Source organism: Simochromis diagramma, unplaced genomic scaffold (genome assembly GCF_900408965.1).
Source record: "Simochromis diagramma unplaced genomic scaffold, fSimDia1.1 OVJJ01000802.1, whole genome shotgun sequence".
NCBI classification, from domain to species: domain Eukaryota; kingdom Metazoa; phylum Chordata; class Actinopteri; order Cichliformes; family Cichlidae; genus Simochromis; species Simochromis diagramma.
Genome location: NW_024387492.1, coordinates 23,160,429 through 23,184,322, shown reverse-complemented (window position 1 = coordinate 23,184,322; position 23,894 = coordinate 23,160,429). Strand labels below are relative to the sequence as shown.

The 23,894-nt window shown below is 42.2% G+C and overlaps 1 protein-coding gene across 4 annotated transcripts; it reads left to right on the top strand.

The window, feature by feature from the left end:
- Positions 1 to 23,894, top strand: LOC120725043 (sorting nexin-14-like). Of its 4 annotated transcripts, none has more exons than XM_040017673.1 (29): positions 1 to 511; positions 1,830 to 1,950; positions 2,069 to 2,142; positions 4,332 to 4,410; positions 4,507 to 4,550; positions 4,637 to 4,724; positions 5,358 to 5,442; positions 5,583 to 5,739; positions 6,133 to 6,208; positions 6,505 to 6,549; positions 6,986 to 7,075; positions 7,566 to 7,680; positions 7,913 to 8,068; positions 9,595 to 9,719; positions 10,414 to 10,472; positions 10,767 to 10,808; positions 11,819 to 11,951; positions 12,043 to 12,229; positions 12,444 to 12,527; positions 12,817 to 12,917; positions 13,184 to 13,292; positions 14,255 to 14,295; positions 15,624 to 15,740; positions 16,414 to 16,528; positions 17,079 to 17,243; positions 18,145 to 18,240; positions 19,249 to 19,340; positions 21,569 to 21,625; positions 23,744 to 23,894. In XM_040017673.1, exons 1-29 carry the CDS (start codon positions 375 to 377, stop codon positions 23,768 to 23,770), a joined length of 2,817 nt encoding a protein of 938 aa, XP_039873607.1. In that variant the 5' UTR covers positions 1 to 374; the 3' UTR covers positions 23,771 to 23,894. The 4 variants fall into 4 exon arrangements, with proteins under 4 accessions (XP_039873607.1, XP_039873609.1, XP_039873606.1 ...); XM_040017675.1 differs by having other exon boundaries at positions 2 to 511; positions 10,785 to 10,808; positions 23,741 to 23,894; XM_040017672.1 differs by having other exon boundaries at positions 2 to 511; positions 23,741 to 23,894.

The following is a 23,894-nucleotide window of genomic DNA, read 5'->3' as shown; positions in this document are numbered from 1 at the left end:
GCGGGTACCGATGATTTTTACGTTTTTCCATAGACCTGGCAACCCGGGGTGGGATTACAACTCTTTCCATCTGTTGAGGAAGTGTGTCAGACGTCGGAAATTATTCTGAAACCACGAAGTGAAAACTTTATAAAGTGAAGAAAGTGGGTTTTGTTCGGGAGCAGAGTGCGCAGCAGCCTCGGCTCGTGCCACGGAGCCTGTTTTGTGGCTGTTAGAGTCACGGCTCTGACGCTAAGCGCTACGTTCAGGCTAATGCCCGCGACACCCGGAGGGTCAGCCGTGTACTGTCAGGCTGTGCGGGAGAAAGTCCGGATCAGGCCCGAGCCGTGCCCGGCTGTTTCTGGTTATGTCCGAGCTGCCGCTGCTCTGACCGGATGGCGGGAATACTAACGTGTGTGGAGGACGTGAAGCGGCGGCTGAAAGTGCACGTCCTGCGGGAAGCCGGCCGTCAGTATCCGCTCACCTGCTTCGTCCTGGTGTCTATGCTCGCGCTAACGGTGCTGCTCAACAGGTGAGCTCACATGACCCCATTCACCTGGAAGATTCACCGACGTGCAAAGTGTCAGGCGGTTCGTGTGCAGCACTGTGACTTGCACATGGTCAGTCAGTAGACCAAGGAGCAGGCGCAGGGCAGAACCTGCCTGAGAATATTTAGTTTTTAAGCTTTGTTCTCTGTCAGAGCACCTCCCCGACATATATCTGTACAACAGAAGTCACAGAACAAACAAAGAGGTGCCAAAGGCAAATTCGGCATACTTTATTTCACAAAATGTTAACACTTGAAATTCCCTCAAACACCACAGGTGGCAGTTTATTAGGCAGGTCTTTCCTGTGTATCTGGCCTTTTTGGTTATGGGTTTCCTCCAAAGAAAAATCAGATTTAATTTGCTTAAGTTTTGCTTAAAAATGACCAAAAAGTAAAATGCCGATGCCTGTGCACTTCCCAAAGCCAGGTAACATACACTCTTTGCCTAAACTAAATGCAGTCCAGTCATGCTTAGGTGTACAGCGTCCCCCTCAAAGGTCCACTGTAAACTAGGAAAACCCCTGTTGGGTACAAATCTTCTTTAGAGGTCGTCACAGTGGACCATCTGCCTCCATCTCACCCTATCCCAGCATCCTCCTCTGTCAACCCTCTGCCTGTACTCCTTCATTACATCCATGAATCTCCTCTGAGGTCTTGCTCTTTTCCTCCTGCCTGGCAGCTCTGAGCTGTACCTCTGATCGACTCATTTCTATTCTTTCCATTTCCATCCTGGTCACTCCCATAGAAAATGTTAACATCTTCAACTCTCCCACTTTCAGCTTGAACTCCTGTCTTTTTATTCTTGGACTCTACTGAAATAGTTTTGCATGAGTCTGTCTTATACTGGGCCTTAATGCAGCCCCTCAGTTCAAGGTGTATCTAAAACAAGCTGTTTAAGCTCCACCTTTAAGCCAGCTTTGTTCTGATTGGCTGTCCCCTCATAAACAGAAGGTTTGAACAGCAGATGGGTGGAGCTATTCTGCCTCAGATGTTTGTTCTAAATTACATGGATATTTACAAGGAAATGGGAAGCATGAGTTTGCTCTGTCACACATAAATTATGCAAAATAAAAGCTAGAACCAGTTTCTACTTTTGTTCCTTTGCCATGTTTTTGTTTTTCAGATTTTTAAGCTGAAACTATCAAAAACCTCACTTTTTCTGTACTTGCCTGAAATAGAATATATGACCCTGTGTCTGTGGAAATCACGTCCATTGCTGCAGTTCACAGGTAGTGAACACTAGGTGATGCCCTAGTTCATCTCCTCATTCACATGGAGCGTCTGTGTAATGCTCTCCCTGCAGGTATATTCACATCCTGATGGTGTTCTGGTCGCTCCTGGCTGGTTTCGCCACTTTCTACTGCTCCCTCAGACCAGAGACTCTCCTTCCCAGCGTCCTGTTCACCGCGAAGCCCAGGAGCAGAGTGAGGCACACACCTTTACCTGAGAGGCTCTGACTGAATGATGATTTATGCACACAGACAGGTTTTCTGTGATGAAGTGTACATCTTTACTGACTGATGTTTCTCTTCCTTTGCACAGCAACGGGAACAGGAACTGTTTCCTCTGGGTCACAGCTGTGCCGTGTGCGGGAAGGTCAAATGCAAGCGTCACCGGTACGTTCACCTGACCTCTGACCCCACGTGTTCAGACTAGAAAACGTTTAACAGATGGTGTTAGTCTGAAAGATTAGCAGTACTGTCGGCTGATTGGTTAACAGCAGAAAAGATTTGGTCTTAATCAAGGAAACGCACTTCACGATCAGATAATCAAACTTTATTTGTGGATTTTTTTCGAGAGCTTCACAGAGATGGCTGAGCTCTGAGATGTTTCAAAGTAAATCAAACTGCAGAGAAGAGATAATAGTTCTCAACTATTGTTATTGTTAATTTTTAAAAATCTGGCAACATCTTTAAATGCATTCACAACATGAAAACCTCCACTTGTAAATTCCTGTGTGGGGCTTGACACTGACTGGTTAAACTGAGAAGATAACCATCATTTTTCAAACCTCAGAATAAGCCAGATGATAACTGTACCTCAATTCCTCTGCAATTTATTTATGTACCAATTTAACTAAATACATTTGATTGGATATTAACATACAGTTTGTGCCGCCTGTCTGGGCTCTACATGGATATGTTCACCTTTCTGCACTCCTTCCTGGCTGAAGAATTGTAAGTTATTACTACTGTTATAGATTGCTGGCCGTGACTGCACTCAGAGCAGTGAAAGCACAGCCACTGACACCTTGTCACGTACGCTGGTCTCTTATCAGTTTACTGCTGTCAGATTTTTCCACAATGCATTTGCAAACCGCCAGAAACAGGCTTCTGGCCTCTCCGCTTGCCCAGCTCCAGTGATTGTTGATGGGAGATGGACACGCCCTTTAAACAAAGTCTATGCGATTTTTAAGAAGCTTTCAACAACAATTGCTGACTGCCGCCACAAGATGACAGTGATGTAAAGCCTGGATGCATTTGTTAATCAACAGGTGAGGAGTTTTATGACAGCGCTGTCTGAGATGAAAGGGAGAGGTCGCTTTACTTTGGAACATTTTAACTTATGCCTATTTTTAGATCTGACAAGGCAGCCACTGCATGCCTTGCTTGTACTGACAGATTCAGTAAAAGGACTAGATGTTACAATCCCTGATAGTGCATTGCTTCAAATGGAGAAAGTATGGTGGCCCTGAGAGGCCAAACGGAATGCCACTTAAGAAAACACCAGCAATAAGAAAAATGCTGCAAAAGCACACAAAACACAACAGAAATAGAAAAAACACAAGGGAAGTGTTTCTGGGGAGACAATAACCCGACGGACCAGTTGCAGGAACCCAAAATATGGTAGGTGTGTTTTATCATGATTCATATAATAATGATGATGGATTTTTAGGCTAATAGTTACACTAACACACTTACCTCTCATCTTTTCTCTCCTCACAAAATCGATAGATCCTCCACTTCTTTTAAGTGTCTGCCAGCGCAATTCTTAGCATATTTTGGTTCCTGCAACTGGTCCGTCAGGTTATTGTCTCCCCAGAAACACATCCCTTGTGCTTTTGGAAATCAGTTTTTTTCCTATTTATGTTTTCTTTTTTCCTATTTCCGTAAGAAAGTCTTGAGGGATGGCTGTTATGAGGAAAGGCATCCCAGAAAGTTAACCAGCGGGACACATCGTTGTGTGCCTCAACTTCACAGGGTGTTTCGCTCTTTTATCCCAAGCTATTCTACCATTTTTTTCCTTCCTTGTTTAGGTTTAGGTTTAGGGATTAAGAGATCTGATCGAGATGATCATATTAAAATTTGGGACACATCGTCAGTAGTGGACCTTGGATTCATCGGGTGTTTTTGCCATTATCACTAGACACCCTCATCTAAGAAGGCCCTGCCAGGGTTGATCAGGCCCCGGGGTGTGTCACTGGTTTATGTTAAATTGTTATTTCTCTTCTACTTTCTTCTGTTTAGTTTTCTACAATTTATTTTCTTCTATCAATTCACTGCAACTGAGAAGTAATATTTACCTCCTTAATATTTATGGAGCCTGACTTCTTCAAAGGAATAGAAAAGGTGATAGAGAGAATTTAGACAAAAGAGACGAGATAGGAGAGAGCAGAGAGGAGGGCTGGAAGGAGGCGCCTGATCTGGCATCCCACACCTCCCCCACCGGATCAACTTCAAAGATCAGAACAATCCCCACAACTGAGCAAAGATTCGTGCAGCTCCATCAGTCTTTTTGTAAAAATCCTGCAAACAGACGAAACAATCAATCATAAACCTGACTGACTTTCTTTCATTAACCGCAGGCCGACACTGCTCCTAGAAAACTATCAGCCATGGTTGGACCTGAAGGTTCATTCAAAGGTGGACGCCTCAGTAGCAGAGGTACCTCAGCTCAACAGCTGGACATGTGCTTAAGTGAAACATCCAGATGTGATTATGTGGTCCTCTCTGACCTCTCTACTGCCCCCCCCCTCGCAGGTTTTCGAGTTAGTCCTTGAGAACTTTGTGTACCCCTGGTACAGGTAGGAGGACAGCTCAAAGCATGTTTTTACCCATGTACTGGTAAAGACGTTTGTTTTTTTTTTTAAACTGCCGTCTCTGGTTTCAGAGACATCACAGATGACGAGGCGTGTTTGGATGAACTGAGGATGACTTTTCGCTTCTTCGCGTCGGTGCTTGTCCGCCGAGCTCAGAAGGTGATGTTCTTTCTCACAAAACAAACTGTGAGGATTACAGATTTGCTCCACTGAAAATGAGATCAGCAGCTGGTTTAGAGTGAAATCCAGTTTATAAATAGTATGAAATAATATTTAAAAAAACCTTCAATGTGTTTCCAAAGCCACAAGTTTTTATGACATTGTTTATGTGGTTGATTTTTAGAAATAAACAGAAGTATAATTCCTCGGGCCTTAAACTAATCAGATTTGTTTTAATTACTTATCCAATTACAGGTAACGTGTGAAGTGTATTTGATTATAGCCGAGCTGAAAGACAGGAAAAAAATAATCTATATAGTAAAATGTTACATAATAATAATAATAATGATAATAAAGATAATAATTAATAATATATTTAGTAACAAAGCTTGTTTGGCTTTATTTTGTTGGAAGTGTCAGTGAACTCTCCTGGAGCGACTGTCAGTTTTCTGTTTGCTGCAGTAAAATTAAATCAACTGGATTACTCAGATTTCCGTTCAGAAACATGTTCCAAATCTCAAACGGCTCGGATGCAGTGCTGTTTTTAATGATTGCCACCCGCCGTGTCTGGTGCCTATTTTTGATGATTTTTGTGTTAATCGTTACTTTTTGTGTGTTTCTCACTGTTGGCAGATTGATATCCCTGCTGTGTTTGCAGACAAAGTGATGAAAGCTGCGATGAAGCACATTGAAATTATTGCAAAAGCCCACCAAAGAGGTATGCACGTGTCCGCTCGTGCTTCATTTCTAATATGCGTGTTATATTCAGTCGTCTGTGGGAAGCATGCTGGCTGTGGTTGTGTGGCGTGGGGTTCACTCGGTGCAGGGTTGCACCCTAATATTTATGTCTGTTTGTAGTGAAGACTGTAGACGGCCTGCAGCAGGCAGCTCTGGACGAATACGGCGCCGACCTCCACGTCGCTCTGTACAGCCGGAGAGACGAGCTGCTGTACCTGAGGAAGCTCACGGAGATGCTGTTTCCCTATGTCATGCCTCCCAAAGCCACAGACTGCAGGTACAGAGACGACCGAATGAAGTGTTTTTTTGCATCTGAGACTTTTTGATATTTTCACACCTTCATCGTTTCGCCGTACAGAGACTATTTCTGTTCTTTCTCTTAGATTTCCATTGTAGCTCTCAAACTCTGAACAGGAGATTTTCAGTCCAGTTTCCAGCCATCCATCGATTTCTTCCACTTATCTGAAGTTGGTTTGCAGCTGGTTTCTTCTCAGATACCTTCAAATGTTCTAATCTGTCCATCAAGTTCCGAGTCGGTTGGATCTAAAAAACCATAAACCTTCTCTCTTGCCTCTTTAGGTGTTCTTATACGACTTTAATGCATCGCGGGAGTCTCAGGCAGAGTTTCTGATAAATTTCTGAGCTTTGGTTTTTGCTTCATGTGGTGCAGGTCTCTGGCTCTGCTGCTGCGGGAGGTGATGGCTGGATCCGTCATCCTACCAACCATGGACTTCATGGCCGACCCTGTAAGTAGCCACATGATCGCGTTGGTCTGTATCTTTGGTGCATCAGAGTTTGATTAAAAAAAACAAAACAAATATGCGTACGTAAAATCCCCAAATCAGTTCAGTGTTTTGAACTGTTGAACTGCATTTTCTCAATCACATAAAAATATATAAATTAAAACATAATTAATCAAGATTATCTGTTAAAGTGGTGAAATTATAAATGTTTTATACAATATGAATCCTAATGTGATGATGAAACGCTGTGACAGTATAAAACTTTTTTTACATCATGTCCTGTTTCTCCTCCTTTTCAGGATACAGTGAACCTCATGGTGCTCCTATTTGTTGATGATACTCCAGTAAGTGAACCGCCTTCCTTTTATCTGCCCCCCACAAAATTTAAAGGTAAAGTGTGGAGGAGAGCCGACATTGCTATGACAGACCGTGTCACAGTGTAGATTCAGGAGGCTCATTTTAATCCAGTTATCTCCAGCTGAATTAAAACCAAAACCTTTCACTTCAGCCTGTCAGCTCCTTTATAAGCTCCGCGTTGAGGTTTACCGTTATGAACAAAGCTCTAAACATCAGACCTGAGTCCAGCCAGTAGGTGATCTAAATCCTGCACGGTGGACCTATAACATATAATGTGTCCAGCATGGAAAACAAACACATTAAAGATGAAGAGTCTTTTTTTTTTTTTTTTTTTTTTTTTTCACTCGTTTATACTCAAATCAATTAATTTAATTGTAGTCAAGTGTTCTGAATTAATGGCCTCTTTGAATCTGTCCTGTCCAGCCGGAGCCAGCCACAGAGCCTCCGTCTCCACTGGTTCCATTTTTACAGAAATACGAAGAAACGCATCAAATCAGAAGCCAGAAGCCGTCTGTAAGTACCTCAGAGTGCGACAGGGCAGGAGAAAAGCTTTTCCTCCAGACTGCTGTGACTTCAGCAGCTCAAACTAAGAATGAAGGTCTGATCACACTTCTCCTGATAGAGCAGGGAATTGTTTCTATTTAAAGCAATTTAAGTAAACTTAAACAGCGCTTTCCCAACTTCATAAATTTAATAAGTACATTCAAGTGTATATACATTTACTGAACTGGTGTGTCTAATAACAATAATAATAAACCTTATATGGTAAATAGCCACAACGTTGATCCCTAAAACATGATCCCCTTTTGTTCTTAGCCTGAATAATAATTGATGCTCTGATTTGAGGGTCTGGAGGCTGGTGTAAGGTGTTATTTATAAGTTGCATAAACATGTAGTGATTTATAAAAAAAAATAAAAATTTTCTGATCAGTTTCCACACAGTATGAATGTGGCGCAGATTTATTTTTGAAGCTTGTCTGACCCTCCCTGTGTGGTGCTACAGGTGCTGAAGCTGGAGCTGAAAGAGATCAGGGTGCAGCAGGATCTCCTCTTTCGTTTCATGAACTTCCTGAAGCAGGAAGGAGCCGTGCATGTGCTGCAGTTCTGCCTCGCCGTCGGTAGGAGTCCATACATTTGATCTCCTCATACAGCTCATCCTGTAAACAGTTTTGCTCCACTTACATGCAGCAAGCATGAAAATGTTTCTCTGTCAAGCAGTTTGTAACTTGATTAATAAAGTTTTTTTTTTTTTTATCATTATTATGAGTTCTTAGACATGCAGTGAGGTCCCTGTTGGAGCCTGTTATATAAATGTGTCGGACTGACTGTATAAAACTTTTTTTCCCCCAGAGGAGCTTAATGATAAGATCCTTCGTCCGGAACTGAGCGACTCTGAGCTGCTGCATTTGCACGGCGAGGTGGTGCACATGTACGAGACGTACTGCCTCGAGGAGAGCATCGACAAGATCAGCTTCGACCCGTTCATCGTAGAAGAGATAAGGAACGGTGAGAGTTGCTGTTTTCATAATCGTTACCTCGCCTTTAGGCTTTAACACTTGTCACCTGACCTGAAGCTAAATGTGAAAGCTCAGAGATGAGCTGTGTTGTATGATGCTCTGTAACTGCAAGCGGCAGATTGTGAACGATTTCATTCACATTTCTGAAAATTTAATTGTGAATTTTCTTATGAAATATTCTTCAAATTCCATCAAATTTCTTGATACAGAGTGTTTTGGAAGCGATTAATGTCCAATTCTACACAAGCTTTTTTAAATCCAGTGATTACCTGTAACAAACTGTCACCGATTTGACCTAAAACAAAAAAAGAAAAGGTCACCAAAAACTACTAAATTATTGCAAATTCACTGCGTTGGCCAGTTTACATAGCATTGTTGTTTCTTGGTTAAATAAGCGTGGTCCAAAAGTGGTCCAATGAGCACGATTACAGGTCTAAACACCAGCCAGTCGGTGCCATATGTGGGGCCATCACATTTATCACCATTGTTATTATAACTCAGGTGACTGATTGTGTGAGATTTTCCCGGCAGCAGCAGGGCGAAGATGGAAAGTTTTGTTTGCGTCGTGGCTCCATTTTCATCCAAATGGTGTTTGATATCGAACATCGTGAGACCCCCTGAACCTGCGCTGGTGAAGATGGTGTTTCATTTCACAGCTTATGGATCCACAGCTGGTGTTTGCATCAGTTTAAACTGAAATATTTTAATATTAATATTTTGTTTCGAACATTAGCTCTGATTATTGACCGTATACACTGCTGGCCATGCAAACTCTTCTGGCACTCAGTTTCTGGGAGTGTAAGCTCATTGCATCAGCTGTGTGCACTGACTGTGTTTTCATGCATATTCTCTCCTGTTAGCCTGTGGGGATATCTCAAGTTTCAAGTTTTATTGTCATGTACAGATAAACAGTGTAGCCACATTTATCATAATGAAATTCTTTGGCTTGTGCTCCTCAGCTTTACATGAGCATGTAGAGAGTGTGCAGTTTTATTAAGAAGAAAATAACAGAATTTAGCAGTAGAATAATAATAATAATAATAATAATAATAATAATAATAATAATAATAATAACAAAAAAGGAAAAAAAGAAGAGAAAAAGTATTAAATATGAGAGAATTGAAGACTAGTTGGTATTTACAAGTCTGTGCAAGACTACACGGCTGAAGTGTTGGTATATATTTAGTTAAATCCTGTGTTTACTGAGTTGGACACTTTAAATATTTCTGTTTATCTTCTGTGTTTTGCACACGTTCTGGTTATTCTTACAAAGAAAAAAAATCTGTTTGTGCTTCGTGCGCATAAAGATTTTGGAACCTTGTACGTGTGGACGCTGTTGGAAAACAGCCGCTCAGGTTTAATCTGATCCAAAATTCAGTTCATAGAAACTGTGAAACATGACTGTTACGATGGTGTTTGACGTGCCCGTGTTACCTATGTATATAGCATGTTCTCTAAGCTCTGTAACTCAGTAAGCGGAAGCACGCAGTGACATCAGCTCGTGTTCTCTGTCAGTCGCCAAAGGTCCGTACACTGAGGTGGTGAAGCTGCAGCAGATGCGCTGCCTGTTTGAGGCGTACGAGCATGTCCTGTCTCTACTGGAAAGAGTCTTCACGCCCATATTCTGTCACAGCGATGAGGTAAGACCTCTGCAACCAGACTGACCCACACAAACGCAGCACATCAAAGCACAACATCACAAGGTCACCAGTTTGTGCTTCAGCTGCTAGCTGCCTTGTTTGTTCCACTTTGTCATAGGTGCATGGGTTAACCTGAGCCAAAAGCCCAGCCTGCTCCATACACTCAGCTTAAGAGCCGATATCCCTAATATGGTTGACCTTACGTTTGTGAGGGGCAGCCAATCAGGAGAAATCAGAAGAATCAGCTCAAACACAGGGACCTAAAAAGTTTTTTATCATATTAACTAAGGCTCTGCATCCAAGGTCCAGTGTGTGACACATAAAGATTATTCTGAACTGTGAATCATGCAAAGTTACTCTAGAGTCCAAGAATAGAATTCTGGAGCCGGAAGTGAGTTTAATTTCTTATTCATTAACAGTGTTGAGGTAATAGCTATATATACACGAAGCTGTAAGTTATATAAATGAAGAGAAAGTTGATCTGACTTCTATTTGTTACACTTAAAATACTTTTTTACAGGATTATTTACCGATTCTTTTTCACAAATTTGTCCAAAAACGTACCTGATTTAAATTTAACTGCTCTTCTCCTTTTCTCTGAAATATTTTGATTACACCCCATTGTACATTTATCAGGACTTTCAGAATCCCATATTAGTCACTACTTATGTACCTTTTTCTCTTCTCCGTGCAGTACTTCAGACACCTGCTGAAGGGGGTGGAGTCTCCAGCGAGGAGCTCGAAAGTCAGCAGGTTTGTATTTTGCACTAAACTTCACGTGTTTATTTTGATAGGTGTTTAAAATTAAAAAAAAAAAAAAAAAAAAAAAAAGTAACAATGAAAGGGATTCTGAAAACACAAATTTGTCAACACGTGCATAAACACAAACACTTCCGAGTAATTTGGTTTGTTCCTCCTCATTTTGAGCGTTGTGTTCGCAGTGACCACCGTAAACCTTTCACTGTGAGGCAGCACACAATCAGAGCAGCTCACTGTGCTCATGTTTATTTCTCTGAGGTTGTCTTTTGTCCAAACGCCCGTCTTTAGATGTGCTTCTTATTCCAGAAGCTTCAGCTGGGACGAGACCAGGTAAGCACTCGAGCAGCATGTTGCTCGTCTGCACTGAAACTGCCTGCAAACAGCACACGGTACGATGCATGCGGATAGAGCACTGCTGACCGCAGATTTGTTTACGTGATGCTCGCTCAGCGATTTTAACCTCCTGCTTGAGAAGATGGAATAAAGATGCTGGAGAGTCATTAGAATTTCTCCTTGTGGTCGGATGAGCAGCACTGAGTCTTTGCATCGCATTTGCATTTTTGCCTGACACCGATTTTTCGTTTTTAGTCACTGTTCTTGATTCAGGACTCAGCAGTCGTGCGTTTAGTGCTAGAAAGGCAAACAGATTTTCCCCAGATGTCCTGCAAAATACAAAATTCTTGAGGAAGAAGTACAGACATGCTGATGCTGGCTGTCCTTTCTTAGTTCATGCCTGCTGCATGACTTGTGCACCACACAACACGTTTCCAAAGAATTTAGGGCAAAGAACTGTCAATAATAATAATAATGATAATATAATGATGAAAAAAGAATGCACTCCTCTGCAAGTCATTTCAAACCTGTGTTACATAAAAATGATACAAACCCAAAATCTAATGACATATCTTTAAAAAAAATTCTGGCACAGGCTGGAAAAATCGTGTAATGGTTAAAAGAAGAAGTTAATTACTAAGATGATCGTGTATGAAGACACTTTAGAGAAGTAAAGGAGAGCGAGACCACGGGAAGTTTATGATGATTTAAGTTTGAGTCCAGATATGAAAACATCTGGAGTGCTATGAAAGCAAACTGAGCTGTTGAGTCTAAAGAGTGTTTATCAAGTTTCCAAGCGCAGACAGAGTGCTGTTAACTAGTGCTGGTGATTCAGCAAAGTGCTCTTTTGTACTTAACTTCATACGAGTTTGACATGATTTGCAGATCATTGTATTCTGATTACATTTTACTTACACATCGTAGCGCACAGAGAAATCCTCCGTGTGAATTTGTCCTGCAGTAAATGGAGTCCAGAGAAACGAGATGAAATATTCTGTTATCTTTAGAAACACGTCCAAAAGAGGGGAGTCATTCGGTATCAGAGGAATTGGCAGTAAAATCAAAGGCGTGTTTAAGAGCACGACCATGGAGGGCGCCTTACTGCCGTCCAGCGCCATGAATGACATCGACGACGATATGGTGAGTGCAGCGGCGTTTAAATATAGATCGATGGTTTTTCCACATCGGTGCTCGATGTCTTAGTTGTGAGTCTCCTCTGTCCGTCCTGAAGGTGGAGGAGGCCACAGTTGTGATGGAAGACGACTCCCCCGACGAGCCGGCCATCCCACCTGAACCTCAGAGGAACCTTCTGGCCTGGAGTATCACCATCCCCTACATCGACTTCTACGATGACGACATCAAGAAGGAGCGGATCCTAGTCTTCTCCATCCACGTTGAGCGCAACGACAAGAAGAACGGTGAGCAAGCGGAGAGGAAGAACAAACCTTGGCCAGGTTCTTCCTGCACAGATGAACCTGAAGATGTTTGTAGGAAAATAACCTTTAATGAGGTTTTATTTGCTCAGAGCAGACATTTGTTTGTTATATAATCAGAAATAGTCCTGTGAGGTAGCCCAGACTCAGTGACTCATCAGTCAGATGATGTAATGGCTTTTGCTCTTGTCTACTTTAGCTGATCACGAAGCAGACAAGTGGTTGGTGCAAAGAAAGTACATGGAGTTCTACGTCCTGGAGTCAAAACTCACCGAATTCCACGGTAATACAGTGTTTACAAAACCAGAGACTGTATATAAGAGATGGACTCTGCTGAAAAAGGGCTGAAAGGTAAAAGTGGAAAGTGAAGTTCTTTGTAATGGCCAACAGATGGAGACTCTGTGATGGCTCTTGCATCTGGTTTTAATGTTAAAGGATTCCACAAACCACAGGCTGGCTATGTCCTTTCTTCGTATACAGTCTATGTACCTACCTCACTTTATCAAATGACCGTGTTATATTTCAGCTGTTGGTATTTTACCCCTTTTCCCCCCGCTTGACTTTGTTCTCAGGCCCATTTGAAGATGCACAGCTTCCATCCAAAAGAATCATCGGACCAAAGAACTACGAGTTCCTCGAATCTAAAAGGGAAGAATTTGAGAAATATTTGCAGGTATTGGAAGTCTGAAGTTTGAGGAGCATTAAAGAAGCTAATGAAGTACGGCTGCTGTAGACTCTTTATTCCATATGCAGGTTCTGTTAGTCTATAAAGCATCTCGCCCCCAGAAAAACAAACCTAAGAGAAGCAGTAAAGTTATCAGTTAGTCTATGCACCGCTGCTTGGCCTGATGACTTTGAGCGCTTGTTGTATTTTTCTGTAAGTCTTTATTTGAGAGGTGAGCATCAGTCTGACTCTTGGCTCTTTGTGTTTGTGCGCAGGCTCTCCTACAGCATCCGGAGCTCAGCAACAGCCAGCTGCTGTTCGACTTCCTGTCTCCTCTTGTGGAGCATCAGTTCCTGGACAGGATGCTGCCCGATGTCAACCTGGGTACGTAACCAACGCATCACACATGCCCTGTTTTTTTTGTTTTTTTTTTGGGGGGGGGGTTTTTTGGTTTTTTTATGTGACTATTTCAGAGTAGCTGCGCTAATAAAGGGTGCTGTTAGCTCACCTGTAGCCGGTGGAGACCTGGTCCATGTGTCACTACACTGATCTCGCCACAGCTGCAGAGCAGAACAACCACCTTCAGAAACTGCAATCTGAGAATGGTAGCTAACTTCTGCTCCATTATTCAATGTTGCAAAGCAGCATGATTATGAAGTCGAAATGAAGACTTTGTGCTGCATGTCTTGCACACGTGCAGTCTAAGAGAGTCCATCTTCTCCCACTAAAGAAACAAGACAGTCACTGTCGGTTATTCTGGTTCAAATTCAAACTGACATTGTGGATGGATGGCTCAACGCCATGACTGAAGTCATCTCTTGCATGAAGTAACAAAGCACTCCACCTTGAAAGCTGGCGGTAGCTGCTGGTTTACTGGTAAATGGGGTTTAATCAGCTTGTACTCACTGACTTTTACTCACAGTGAACATGCCTGACCTTTTTCTACTTTGTGTGATTAATAATCAGGCAGCGATGCCATCATGTCTGTCTTTACTCAACATTTTCTTTTGCAAATTAAAATCTCTCATTATTACTTTTTTCTTTTAAAATAATTTTATTGTGAAACATTTGTATAAAACTCAGACTGACTTAAGAAAGTGATGAAATAAGTAAATAGCATTGGTGTCAGTGGCCGTGACGACCTTCCTAAAATTTCCACATTTTATGTTCATGCTTTTATATTAATTGAATTTGTGCACTGTTAACATCAGTGCTTCTGCATTGTAATCTGTATAAAGTAGTTAATGTTACTATGGGAGTAAATATCATAATTTTTCATTCAGCGCTCGCTGCCGCCATCTTTCTCTGTGTTCGGTTTGTGACTAAAGTGTTTTTTTTTTCTACAGGAAAAATCTTCAAGTCTGTTCCTGGAAAGCTGATAAAGGAGGTGAGTATCTCTTCTTGAGCCGGGGATGTTCTCTGTTTTTCTTTTGACTTTGCGAAGGCATTATCTCAGTTAACGAAGCAAACGTCTCCCGTTATCTGGAGTGATTTTAGAAGCGTGTGAAAGTGCAGCTTCTCTGTGTCCCACCTTTAAAAGCCACGTCTTATTGGTAAGCTGATATTTCCCTCTGCAGACCCAGAATTTCACTGTGAGCCAAAACCAGAAAGCAAAATTACTCACGGTTCATTTTGTGTAACCTCTAGAGTCGCAGGCTGTCACAAGCATTGGGAATATACACACAGATATACAGAAACAGCCGGAAACATGCCAAACCCCACAAACAGAGTCTGTGATCAATGACATCTGGTGTCATGCAGCTGACCTGACCTCTAGGACAAGGTCGGGTCTCGAAGAAAAACTATGTCTTAAAAAATACATCTAATAGTTTCCTGTTCCTGATGTTGTTGCCCTGGTTTTTTCATTTAAGGTGGAATTTACCCACAGAGTAGAGCTTTCTTGTACATTCAAGGACGGAGATGTATTTTGGTTATGGTTGTCTTGGTTGGCAGTGTATATAGCTGTAAGCTTAAAAAGTCTGACCTGGGGGCAGTGCTTTAACTTTTTCTTTTTTCTGTGACCCACAAATTTTGCTGTGTCCCACCATACATGAATAATAAATGAATAAGTAATGAATCTCGAGCAAATGAGTGGGAAATATCTTCAAGTAAAACAACTGTTTCAGTTAAAAAAAAACAAAAACAAACGATTTTGTGTTGACAAAATCATGAGAAGAATTTCAGGAACCAATACGACAAACATCCTATTCATCAGTGCTCCTGCACTGACGGCCAGAAGGCAACAAGTCAAAGTCATTGTGAAGTGGATGCTTAAAACAATTAACAATAGAATGAACCTTCCTCACATGCTTGTTATAAACAGCCAAAACTCCGTCTTGCCAACTCCCTGAGAATTTGCTGGCAGTTTTCACCAAAAGTCCCAACTGATTCTTGTTCTTTAGAGTCATGTTACCGAACCAGGCAGTGATACAGAAAGAAATAACAGGTTCAATAAAACTCCTGTAAAATAAGGACAACATTTCAGATAAAAGATCTCATTTTCTGTAAAAAGAACAGTGTTTGGTGAACTTTTTTGGTAGTGGCATCAGCATGAGGTTCAAAACACAGTTTACAGTCAAGAACAATCCCTAAATACTTGTAAACACTCCACAATCTCAATATCAGCAGCTTTAATGATAGTAGGTGATAAGCTATAATAGACTTTCTGCAGATATGTTGCACATGTTGTGAAACTCGCTGACGTGTGTTTTGCAGAGAGGACAGAACCTGGAGCGATTCCTTCAGTCCTTCGTCAACTCGTGCGAGTCTCCCAAACCCAAACCGAGCCGGCCCGAGCTGACCATCATCAGCCCCACAGCGGAGAACAAGAAGGTAATAAACATCTGTCCTATAAATGCATATGGAAGCTTTAACGCCATGTCTGAGCCTCAGTCATATCCTGGCATTTAGTCATGAATACTTGTAGAAGCCCGGTTCAAAGAAAAGAAGATATAATCAGTCAATTCAGTTTTTTTTATACAGCACCAAATCACAACAACAGTCACCTCAAGGTGTTATTGTAAGGTAGACCCTACAATAGTACATATGGAGAAAATCCCAACAATCATAGGACCCCCCATGAGCAAGGACTTTGGCGACAGGGGGAAGGAAAAACTCCCTTTTAACAGGAAGAAACCTCCAGCAGAACCAGGCTCAGGGAGGGGCGGCCACTTGCCGCAACCGGTGAAAAGGAAAGTTTAATCCTAATCTCAAAAGTACAGATTGTGTCTCCTGAATCCAAGATGGGAGCCTGAAAACTGAAGGTTCTGTGTCCCATTCTACTTTGAAGTATATGCTCTATGAAAGCAACACGGTATTGTGGGGTCACTAGGATAAGATGGGGCCTGATTGTTCAAGACTTTGTCTCCTGTGTGTTATGAACTAAAGATCCTCTGCAGGTACTCATCTGTAGCTTAGCCTTGTTTTTTCAGTATTTCTTCATGTTTTAAATTACGTCGAGCATTTAATCGTTACGAGGTAACGGTATGTGCTCGTTGTCCTGCAGCTCGTTAGCAACCTGTTCAAGAACAACGGCAACCTGTCGGAGAGGAAGCACAACCCCAACTTCTTCGCAGAGACGTTTACTGTGGACGGCATGTACGACTACATGATGTATGTCGGTGAGTGAGCCTGAGGAGCCGTTAGCAGCCTCTAAAGGCAAGATCACAGCTTTACAGGAAGTCTGTACAGCCTCTGTCACAGTGTCCGTGTAAGTAATCGAAGTCAGAAACATGACGATGATGGGACCAAATTGCACACATGTGGAAATGCTGGAAGCTGGAATTTCCTGCAGTCAGAACATTTGAGAGAAAAATTACTGCAGGAAAGCATCCAATGATTTCCTTTCTACGTTTCACTCCTCCTGCAGCAGATACTGTGGCCTTTAATGGTAACATAATGCACGTTGTACTGATAATCAAAGCAGGGATGAAGACACTTGCATTAATCACAGATCCACAGTTTAGTTTAGAAAGCAGCCATCGTGCTAACGTGTCCCACTGAAGCTCTTTTTACTTTCGTTTCTTTAAGCAGAGATTTTGCTTTGAACGCGCAGTTATGATTAGAAGACTTTAGATTGGTCACCTAAAGCCTCTGAGATGTTTTGATCTGTGTTTCTTGAACTGATTCGGGCCTGACTGTCTGTATCCGTCTTGGTGTTTGAACTCGCAGGCCGGGTGGTGTTTCGCATGCCGGACTGGCTGCATCACATTCTGTCTGCTGGGAGGATCTTGTTGAAGAGCACATTCGAAGCCTACATGGATCAGTACATGCAGTTGAAACTGGAGCAGATCCTTCAGGAGCACCGCGTGGTCTCCCTCATCACCCAGCTCCGAGGTAGGACGCCACCCGCACCGATAAAGTCTTTTCTTATTTCCGGCCTCAGTATCGCTGCTTTTAAGATGATTTTCAAAGTGTTCGGATTGTTTATGACCCCAAAAGAAGCGTCAGTATGTGGAAAGGTCTTTTCTTGCTTTTTAAATGTTACACAAAAAAAAAAGCCTCACGACTCAACCTGAGCATCATTTTAAGCTCCTGCATCACCACGATAGCTGTTCCTTGATCTGAGCTGGTAGGAGTTAAACTTATCGAGCTCAGGATTTGAGTCAACAGTGAGTGAACAGGAAAGAAAAGAGAGTCTGAGTATTTTATTAACGTTCAAATCATAAAAATGCAGATCTGAATCCTGTCAGCAATATAAACCTGCAGTTAGTACATCAAAGGGTTTTTTTTATTCCAGAATGATTCCTTTTATCCTTCCTCATCCTGCGAAGGGCTCAAAAGGCTAATCAGAGAGAAGGTTATAACTGTGCATAAATCTCAGAAGCTGCATCTGATTTAGGTTTGGCAGATCTCCCATCTCCTCAGGTGTGCCCAGACAGCTTCCAGCATGCTGCCATCATTACATTCCTGCCAGGAAATTGAATTTCTGGGAATTGTCAATTCCTCACCAAACCCACTGCCTCTAGGCAGTACGTTCGTTTGATGCCACTGAACTTCTTAACAAATCTTCAGCTGAGGTGAAATCGGAGCACTCGGCACACGTGATCAGCAGCGTGTGTCAATGTGTTGATGCAGAGAACGAAGCACCTTTTAATTGGACAAAAAAACTTGTTTTTGAAGATGATTCATCTTGTGTGACCCTACAGAAAATCTCTGCTTCTGTGCAGATGTTTCAGTTTCCAAAAACAAAGGAGGAAACATTAACTCTGTGATTTGTTCCTGTTCATTTCTGCAGACGCCGTCTTCTGTGAAAGCAGCGAGGAACGAACAGCAGAGGCCAAACAAGCCAGAGCCAAGCAGACGTTCGAGGAGATGATGAAGTACCTGCCAGGTCGGGTTTTAGTTCAGTCACAGTAATCATTAATAATCAATAATCATCTCCTGGTATGTTTCACGTTGAAGTATTCAGTGAGGCTGTCTCTGCAGACCAGGCCACGCCGGTTTATGACGTCACATCCTGAACTTCCAGCTTCAAAACTCTGACCCGAAGCTGTGCTCAAAGTTTATCTGCTCACTCGGAGACATTATAATTAATAATGGCTGTGCATATCAGCACAACATCGCAGTATACCCTATCATATCAGAACATCAATAAAGATAATAAAGTATGTTACTGTATCCGTGTTAAAATCCGACTCTTCTGAAGTGCCAGTGAACATCTCAGAGCCTGTTTTAAACACGTCACAAATCTGATTTAAAGGGGGATAATAACATTTAGTTAGCTGTGAGCGTGCAGGCAGTTTCTTTTGATCTGTGACTTTAAAAGTAAAAGTGGAAATGAAACCACAAGACCTTTGAGGTGTTCTCACTTCCTAGTTTGCCGGTCATACTGGATCTAAAGTCCCAGTTTAAACACTGGCATTGTCCGTGATGCTTTTCCTTTTGTCATTCACGGTACGGAAGAGATCCATCTGCTTTTAAAGACACAGAGGTTTTCTTACAGCTGGATTCCTGCACAGAACGTAGCTGCTTTAACTACAACCTGGAAACGAGAGCGCCACTTTATCTCCTTCCTGTTATCAATTTGAGTATTTTGTTTCTTACATCTAAAGTTCTGGACTGCAGTTCCAGGTTGCTCTGCTCAGACAAGAGTTTCCAGTGTAATAATATGAATAACTTGTATTAGCCTAGCACTTCATAAAACACACAGTCACAAAGGGCTTGGAAGTTTGAAGAGTGTCTCTGCCGACTGTCCTCCAACTCTTCTACTCTGATCTTATAGACAAACAGTCCTGGTCTTTGCTGTGTGTTTTTAACAGGTTTCGGGTCAAACTCAATAAATCTGCATGCTTCACATACCCATGGCTTAATAAAGCTGGACGATGTGCTTCGATTTCAGACTTTGTGGTGAAGTGCATCGGCGAGGAGTCGAAGTATGAAGGTATCCAGCTGCTGTTTGACAGTTTTCAGCAGCCGTTGCTCAACAAGCAGGTAAACAGTCGTTCTCCTAATCCACGGTTCAGCTCAGCATTTACGAGAGCTTCCTGTATGTTCAGGCAGGTTCAACGGTGATGTGTAATGTAATGTTAGGGTGCATTTTTACATTAGCATCAGGGTGGGTCCAAATGTGAGGCCTATTTTTCTGATATTTTTAAGCTCTGGTGACTTTTATAGGTACAGGAGATGTCCATGTGACATTTTCAGGCCTGAAAGACACATTTAAGCTTAATTTAAAAGCAGGTTTAAAGTCAAAGTCTGGTTTGCTGAGACACCACAAGTGCCACAGTTGATGGTGGTCATTATGTGGTTGCCGTCTATGTTGATGGTACTAGGGATGGGTACCGATATCCGGTTCTGACATAAATGGCAGTAACCAGACCGAATAGCAGCTCACGTTTTGGTGCTTTTTTTTTCTCCCTGAGATGTCATATACTTTGGATTCTAGCCAATCATTTACCTTTCCAAGGATAGTAGGCGGGCCCAGGTACGTACGTTCTTTTAGAGCAGAGCTGCAGATTAAAAATGCCCAAGGCAAAGCGGTCTAAAGTCTGGCTGTACTTCACAGCAAAAGTTGCAAACTCAGCAGCCTGCGACAAGTGCTTTAAGGTGATACTGTGCAAAGGAGGTAACACCTCGAATCTGATGCAACACCTGGCAACGCATAGCGTTTTTTTAAAAGCCGAGCACATCTACTGCATGGTAAATCTTCATTAGCGAGTTAGCACGGATCGCCCCGTGCGTGGGACTGAACGGTGCTTATCATTTTGCAGAAAAAAAAGAGACTGCTAAAAATATAAACACAAGAGGTTTTTGGACAAAGTTTGTGTTCTCCATTCTTTAAGCACCGTTTCAAAAGTACTGATTTGGCACCGGTATCGAATAAAACTTAAACGATACCCATCCCTGTGCATGACGCCTTGCACTAAGCGCTTTCACTTTGTAGAAAAGTGCAGAAATTGTTTGATAGCTTGATTACTCTGATGCAAGCAGACCTTCATCCTATCAGAGAAGAATTTAAAGACACTAACTAACAGGAAGTGTTTAAAACCACTGTGTTAGAAAATATACTTTGTGTCGCTGGCTCTTATACTCAGAAATGTTGGCAAACGCCACGTTTGGACCCACTCAAGTAACTTAGAGGGGCTGTAACTGTGAAAATATTCATAGTACGAAGGTAAAATCTTACATGGATTAATTCAACTTGTCACTGTTACTGTAAATCAGCTGGTTCTAAATGAGTGGGGTGGGAAGTTTATTCAGATTGACTTGATTTTATACAAAGCTGCAAAAGACAGAATCACTGCAGACCTGCAGCCTGTGTAGGCTGTGCTCACAGCTGTCCTGATTTACATGTTTACTGGTCCCAGCTTTTTCACTTACATGTGAATGTTTCCCTTAATTCCCTGTCAGTCCACGAAAGTTTTTAAGTTCCTGTGAGCGGTCCTGAATCTGAGCTTCAGTTAATCACACTTTTCTTCCAGTGTAAATGCTGTAAACATGTGTTAAACGACCACCGCAGCAATGCAAATTTCTGTGCATTCATGTTGGATTTTTCTATATCTGTTAAACAGATGAGTTCTTCTACATGTTTGCTTGCAAGCTCTGCTGCATTGTGTAGTTTGTTTGCACATAAGTGCAAACACATGCACACACAGTAAAAACAGAAAACACGAGGTTATTGAAGTCAGGTGCCTTTTTTTTTTTCCACTGGAAGTGTTCTTTTATAAAGCGCGCACACACACACACACACACACACACACACACACACACACACACACACACACACACACACGCCAGTACTTGCTTAATGCCACACTCTGAGGATGCAAGCCGATGACTTTCAGTTGAGCCTGTCCTGTTTTCAGCTCATCACTGTGCAGCTCTTCCCTCTCACATTGTACTTAAACACCTCTAAATTATTTCTCAGGGATCCTCTCAGGCTGAGTTTACATTAAACTGAGTCATCACTGGTTTATGACTCAGGGATAATTTGCTGCTCTTGCCAATGGTGATGTTTGAGTGAGCAGAAAGACTGAAATGCATGTTTTCTGAACTATAAGATAAATTAATATCTGAAATCAGGAGTGTTTGGATGTTAACTTTCAGTACTGACATACTTCCTGTATGTTTTCACTTTGTCTTACTGGCACAATGAACAGTCAGAGGCGATTAACGTTTCCCCTCTGACTCTAACTGGCCTGATCATTTCTCTTCCTCAGATGACGTACGTCCTGCTGGACATCGCCGTGCTGGAGCTTTTTCCTGAACTCAGCAAGGTAAACAGCTGACAGTGGGGAATGTAAAGAAATAAAACAGGATGAGCTGGAAGTTAAGATAAGACGCCATTCTCAGAATATATCAGGCAGGAAAAGACCTGTTCAGGAGTTCACTGTATGTGCACGTGTGCATTTCCAAACATGAGTTTTTTTTCCTGGTCAAAACAGATGTTTTACTGCACATTTAAGTGCACGTGGTCTGCAAAAGCAAAAAGGTCTGTTTGACCTTCACCGACAGACATCTGTGCATCTTGAAAATACAGTTTTAACAGCAGATCCTCATTGTGCAATCTTTAACTGCATTTTTTTTATCCTGTCATCCACATAGTGATGAAAATACATTTGAAGGCATTTAATGGATACTTAGGGAATGCTGGACTTATTTTGTGTGTTAGTGAGCAGATTTGTTGCTTAGACAGGAAATAAACTGTTGTAAGCAGCTCAGATTCTCAGTGAGTCTGCTAACCATTAGTGCTGCTGGCTACAGCTGTGGAGGCTCCTGTTGGCATCTACACTAAGTGCTTAGTGCTCATTTAGCAGTTTATGATGCTTGAATCAATATCTAATTAATGATGATGAACGACTGAGTGGATTTGTTCTGATGAATCCATGTCGTGATAGTCAAACTGAGGCTGCAGATTTCTGCAGGTGAGTGTGAATAAGCAGAGGAAATCTACAGATAGCAAAGCTATGCATTAAACTGAATTTTAATTTGACTTATCGTTATTAAAACAAGATGATTGAGATAAAAGGATTGAGTAGTGACCAAAGGAACCAGGATGTTGCAGATACATGTGGAGGAAACTGGTATAAACTGTTGTCCGCTTCCATAGAAACCTGACCACAACAAAGAGCGAGGATGCAGGAGGGAAAAAATGCCCAACATGTTATGTTTCAGTCGGCTGACACTGGGACACAAACACATAGCAATTAGCACATAATGCACCATCGTGAGCATCAGTAGCGCCAAGGATCTCTCTACTTATGTAGGCGATGTCGTACCTTTAGAAAGATTTCCTGCAGGAGATCAGATCAGGCATTAGAGAGAGGGTAAGGAGTTCAGTCATTTGAGAGTGGTTTGGGCATCTGACAAGGATGCCTCTAGGGGTTTCCTAGATGAGGTTTTCCAGGCACATCCCATCAGGACATGCTGGGGAGATTATATCTCTTGGGCTGTCCTGGGAACGCCTTAGTGTTTCCCCAAATAAACTGGAGGAGGTGCCCGGGGACAGGGAGATCTGGGCTTCTCTGCTTAGGCTGCCCGGACCTGGATAAATCAAAGAAAATTAATGGATGATTTATTGTGTCACGATCAGGCTTTATTTTGTTTTTCATCCCCCAAACATTGATTTTTGTTGCTTCTAAAATCAGCTTCTCATAACTGTTCATTTTACTTTAAAGCCAGACTAATTTCACATTGTGAGCAGAGAAACGCATCTCCTTTCACTGCAGCTGTGACAGGAAACCAGGTGATAAGGGATTCAGGCTGGTTTCAACTGAAGCAGCTCTTCAGTTAATGCTACGTTCAGTTCAGCATCTTTCCTCCATGTCCCAAGCAAGTGAAACGAAAAACGAAATGCTTCCATCAGCCCTGATTTTTGTTGTTGTTGTTGTTGTTGTTCTTCCTTCTTTGTTGTAAAGCGTCTTTAAAGCTAGTAACATAGGCAGAGTTAGTTCAGCTGGATTCAGATGCAGCCGAGAGCCTGGAACTTTCTCTCTGTGAGAAACCACAGCTCGCATGCAGGGCGCAGGCGTGGATGGCGTCTGTGGAGCCTCATACTCGTCTGACAGTGACAATAAAGCAGAAACGCCCACACCTCCCTCTCCCCAACTACCTCCTCCAAATCTCCTCAAGCCAGTAAATTTCATCATCAGAGAGTTAGCGTGAGGGTTCATGTGGACATCCACACCCCAGCTAGTTTTCTGTGAGCACATGACACAACTGTGCTTTCATGCTTTCCACAATAACACACTTCTTCGTCATGGCGACCTCGGTCCTAACCCTGAATGCTGTGATAGTTTAGGGTGATATTTTAGATTGTCACAGATCGGGCGGGCCTCGTTCTCTCAAACACTCGAATGTGACCTCACAGGTGTTTCCTGTTTCCTCCTCAGCAGGGGGCGAAGGAGGCGTTCATCGTGTGACCTGGACGAGGAACCGAACTCCATGCTGGAATGTGCAATACTGTCAGAATATTTCCAAAGTCTCTGAGACCATCTCTGCATTCCCATGTACATTAATGCACTAATAAAGAGATATTTATTGATA

What these genes read in the sequence shown, in the direction of transcription:
- LOC120725043 (XM_040017672.1), top strand. Translation starts at nt 375, where the DNA reads ATGGCGGGAATACTAACGTGTGTGGAGGACGTGAAGCGGCGGCTGAAA. An exon ending in TTTGTGTACCCCTGGTACAG is followed by an intron (nt 4,551 to 4,636) that starts GTAGGAGGACAG and finishes CTCTGGTTTCAG; the next exon opens with AGACATCACAGATGACGAGG. An exon ending in TGCAAAAGCCCACCAAAGAG is followed by an intron (nt 5,443 to 5,582) that starts GTATGCACGTGT and finishes GTCTGTTTGTAG; the next exon opens with TGAAGACTGTAGACGGCCTG.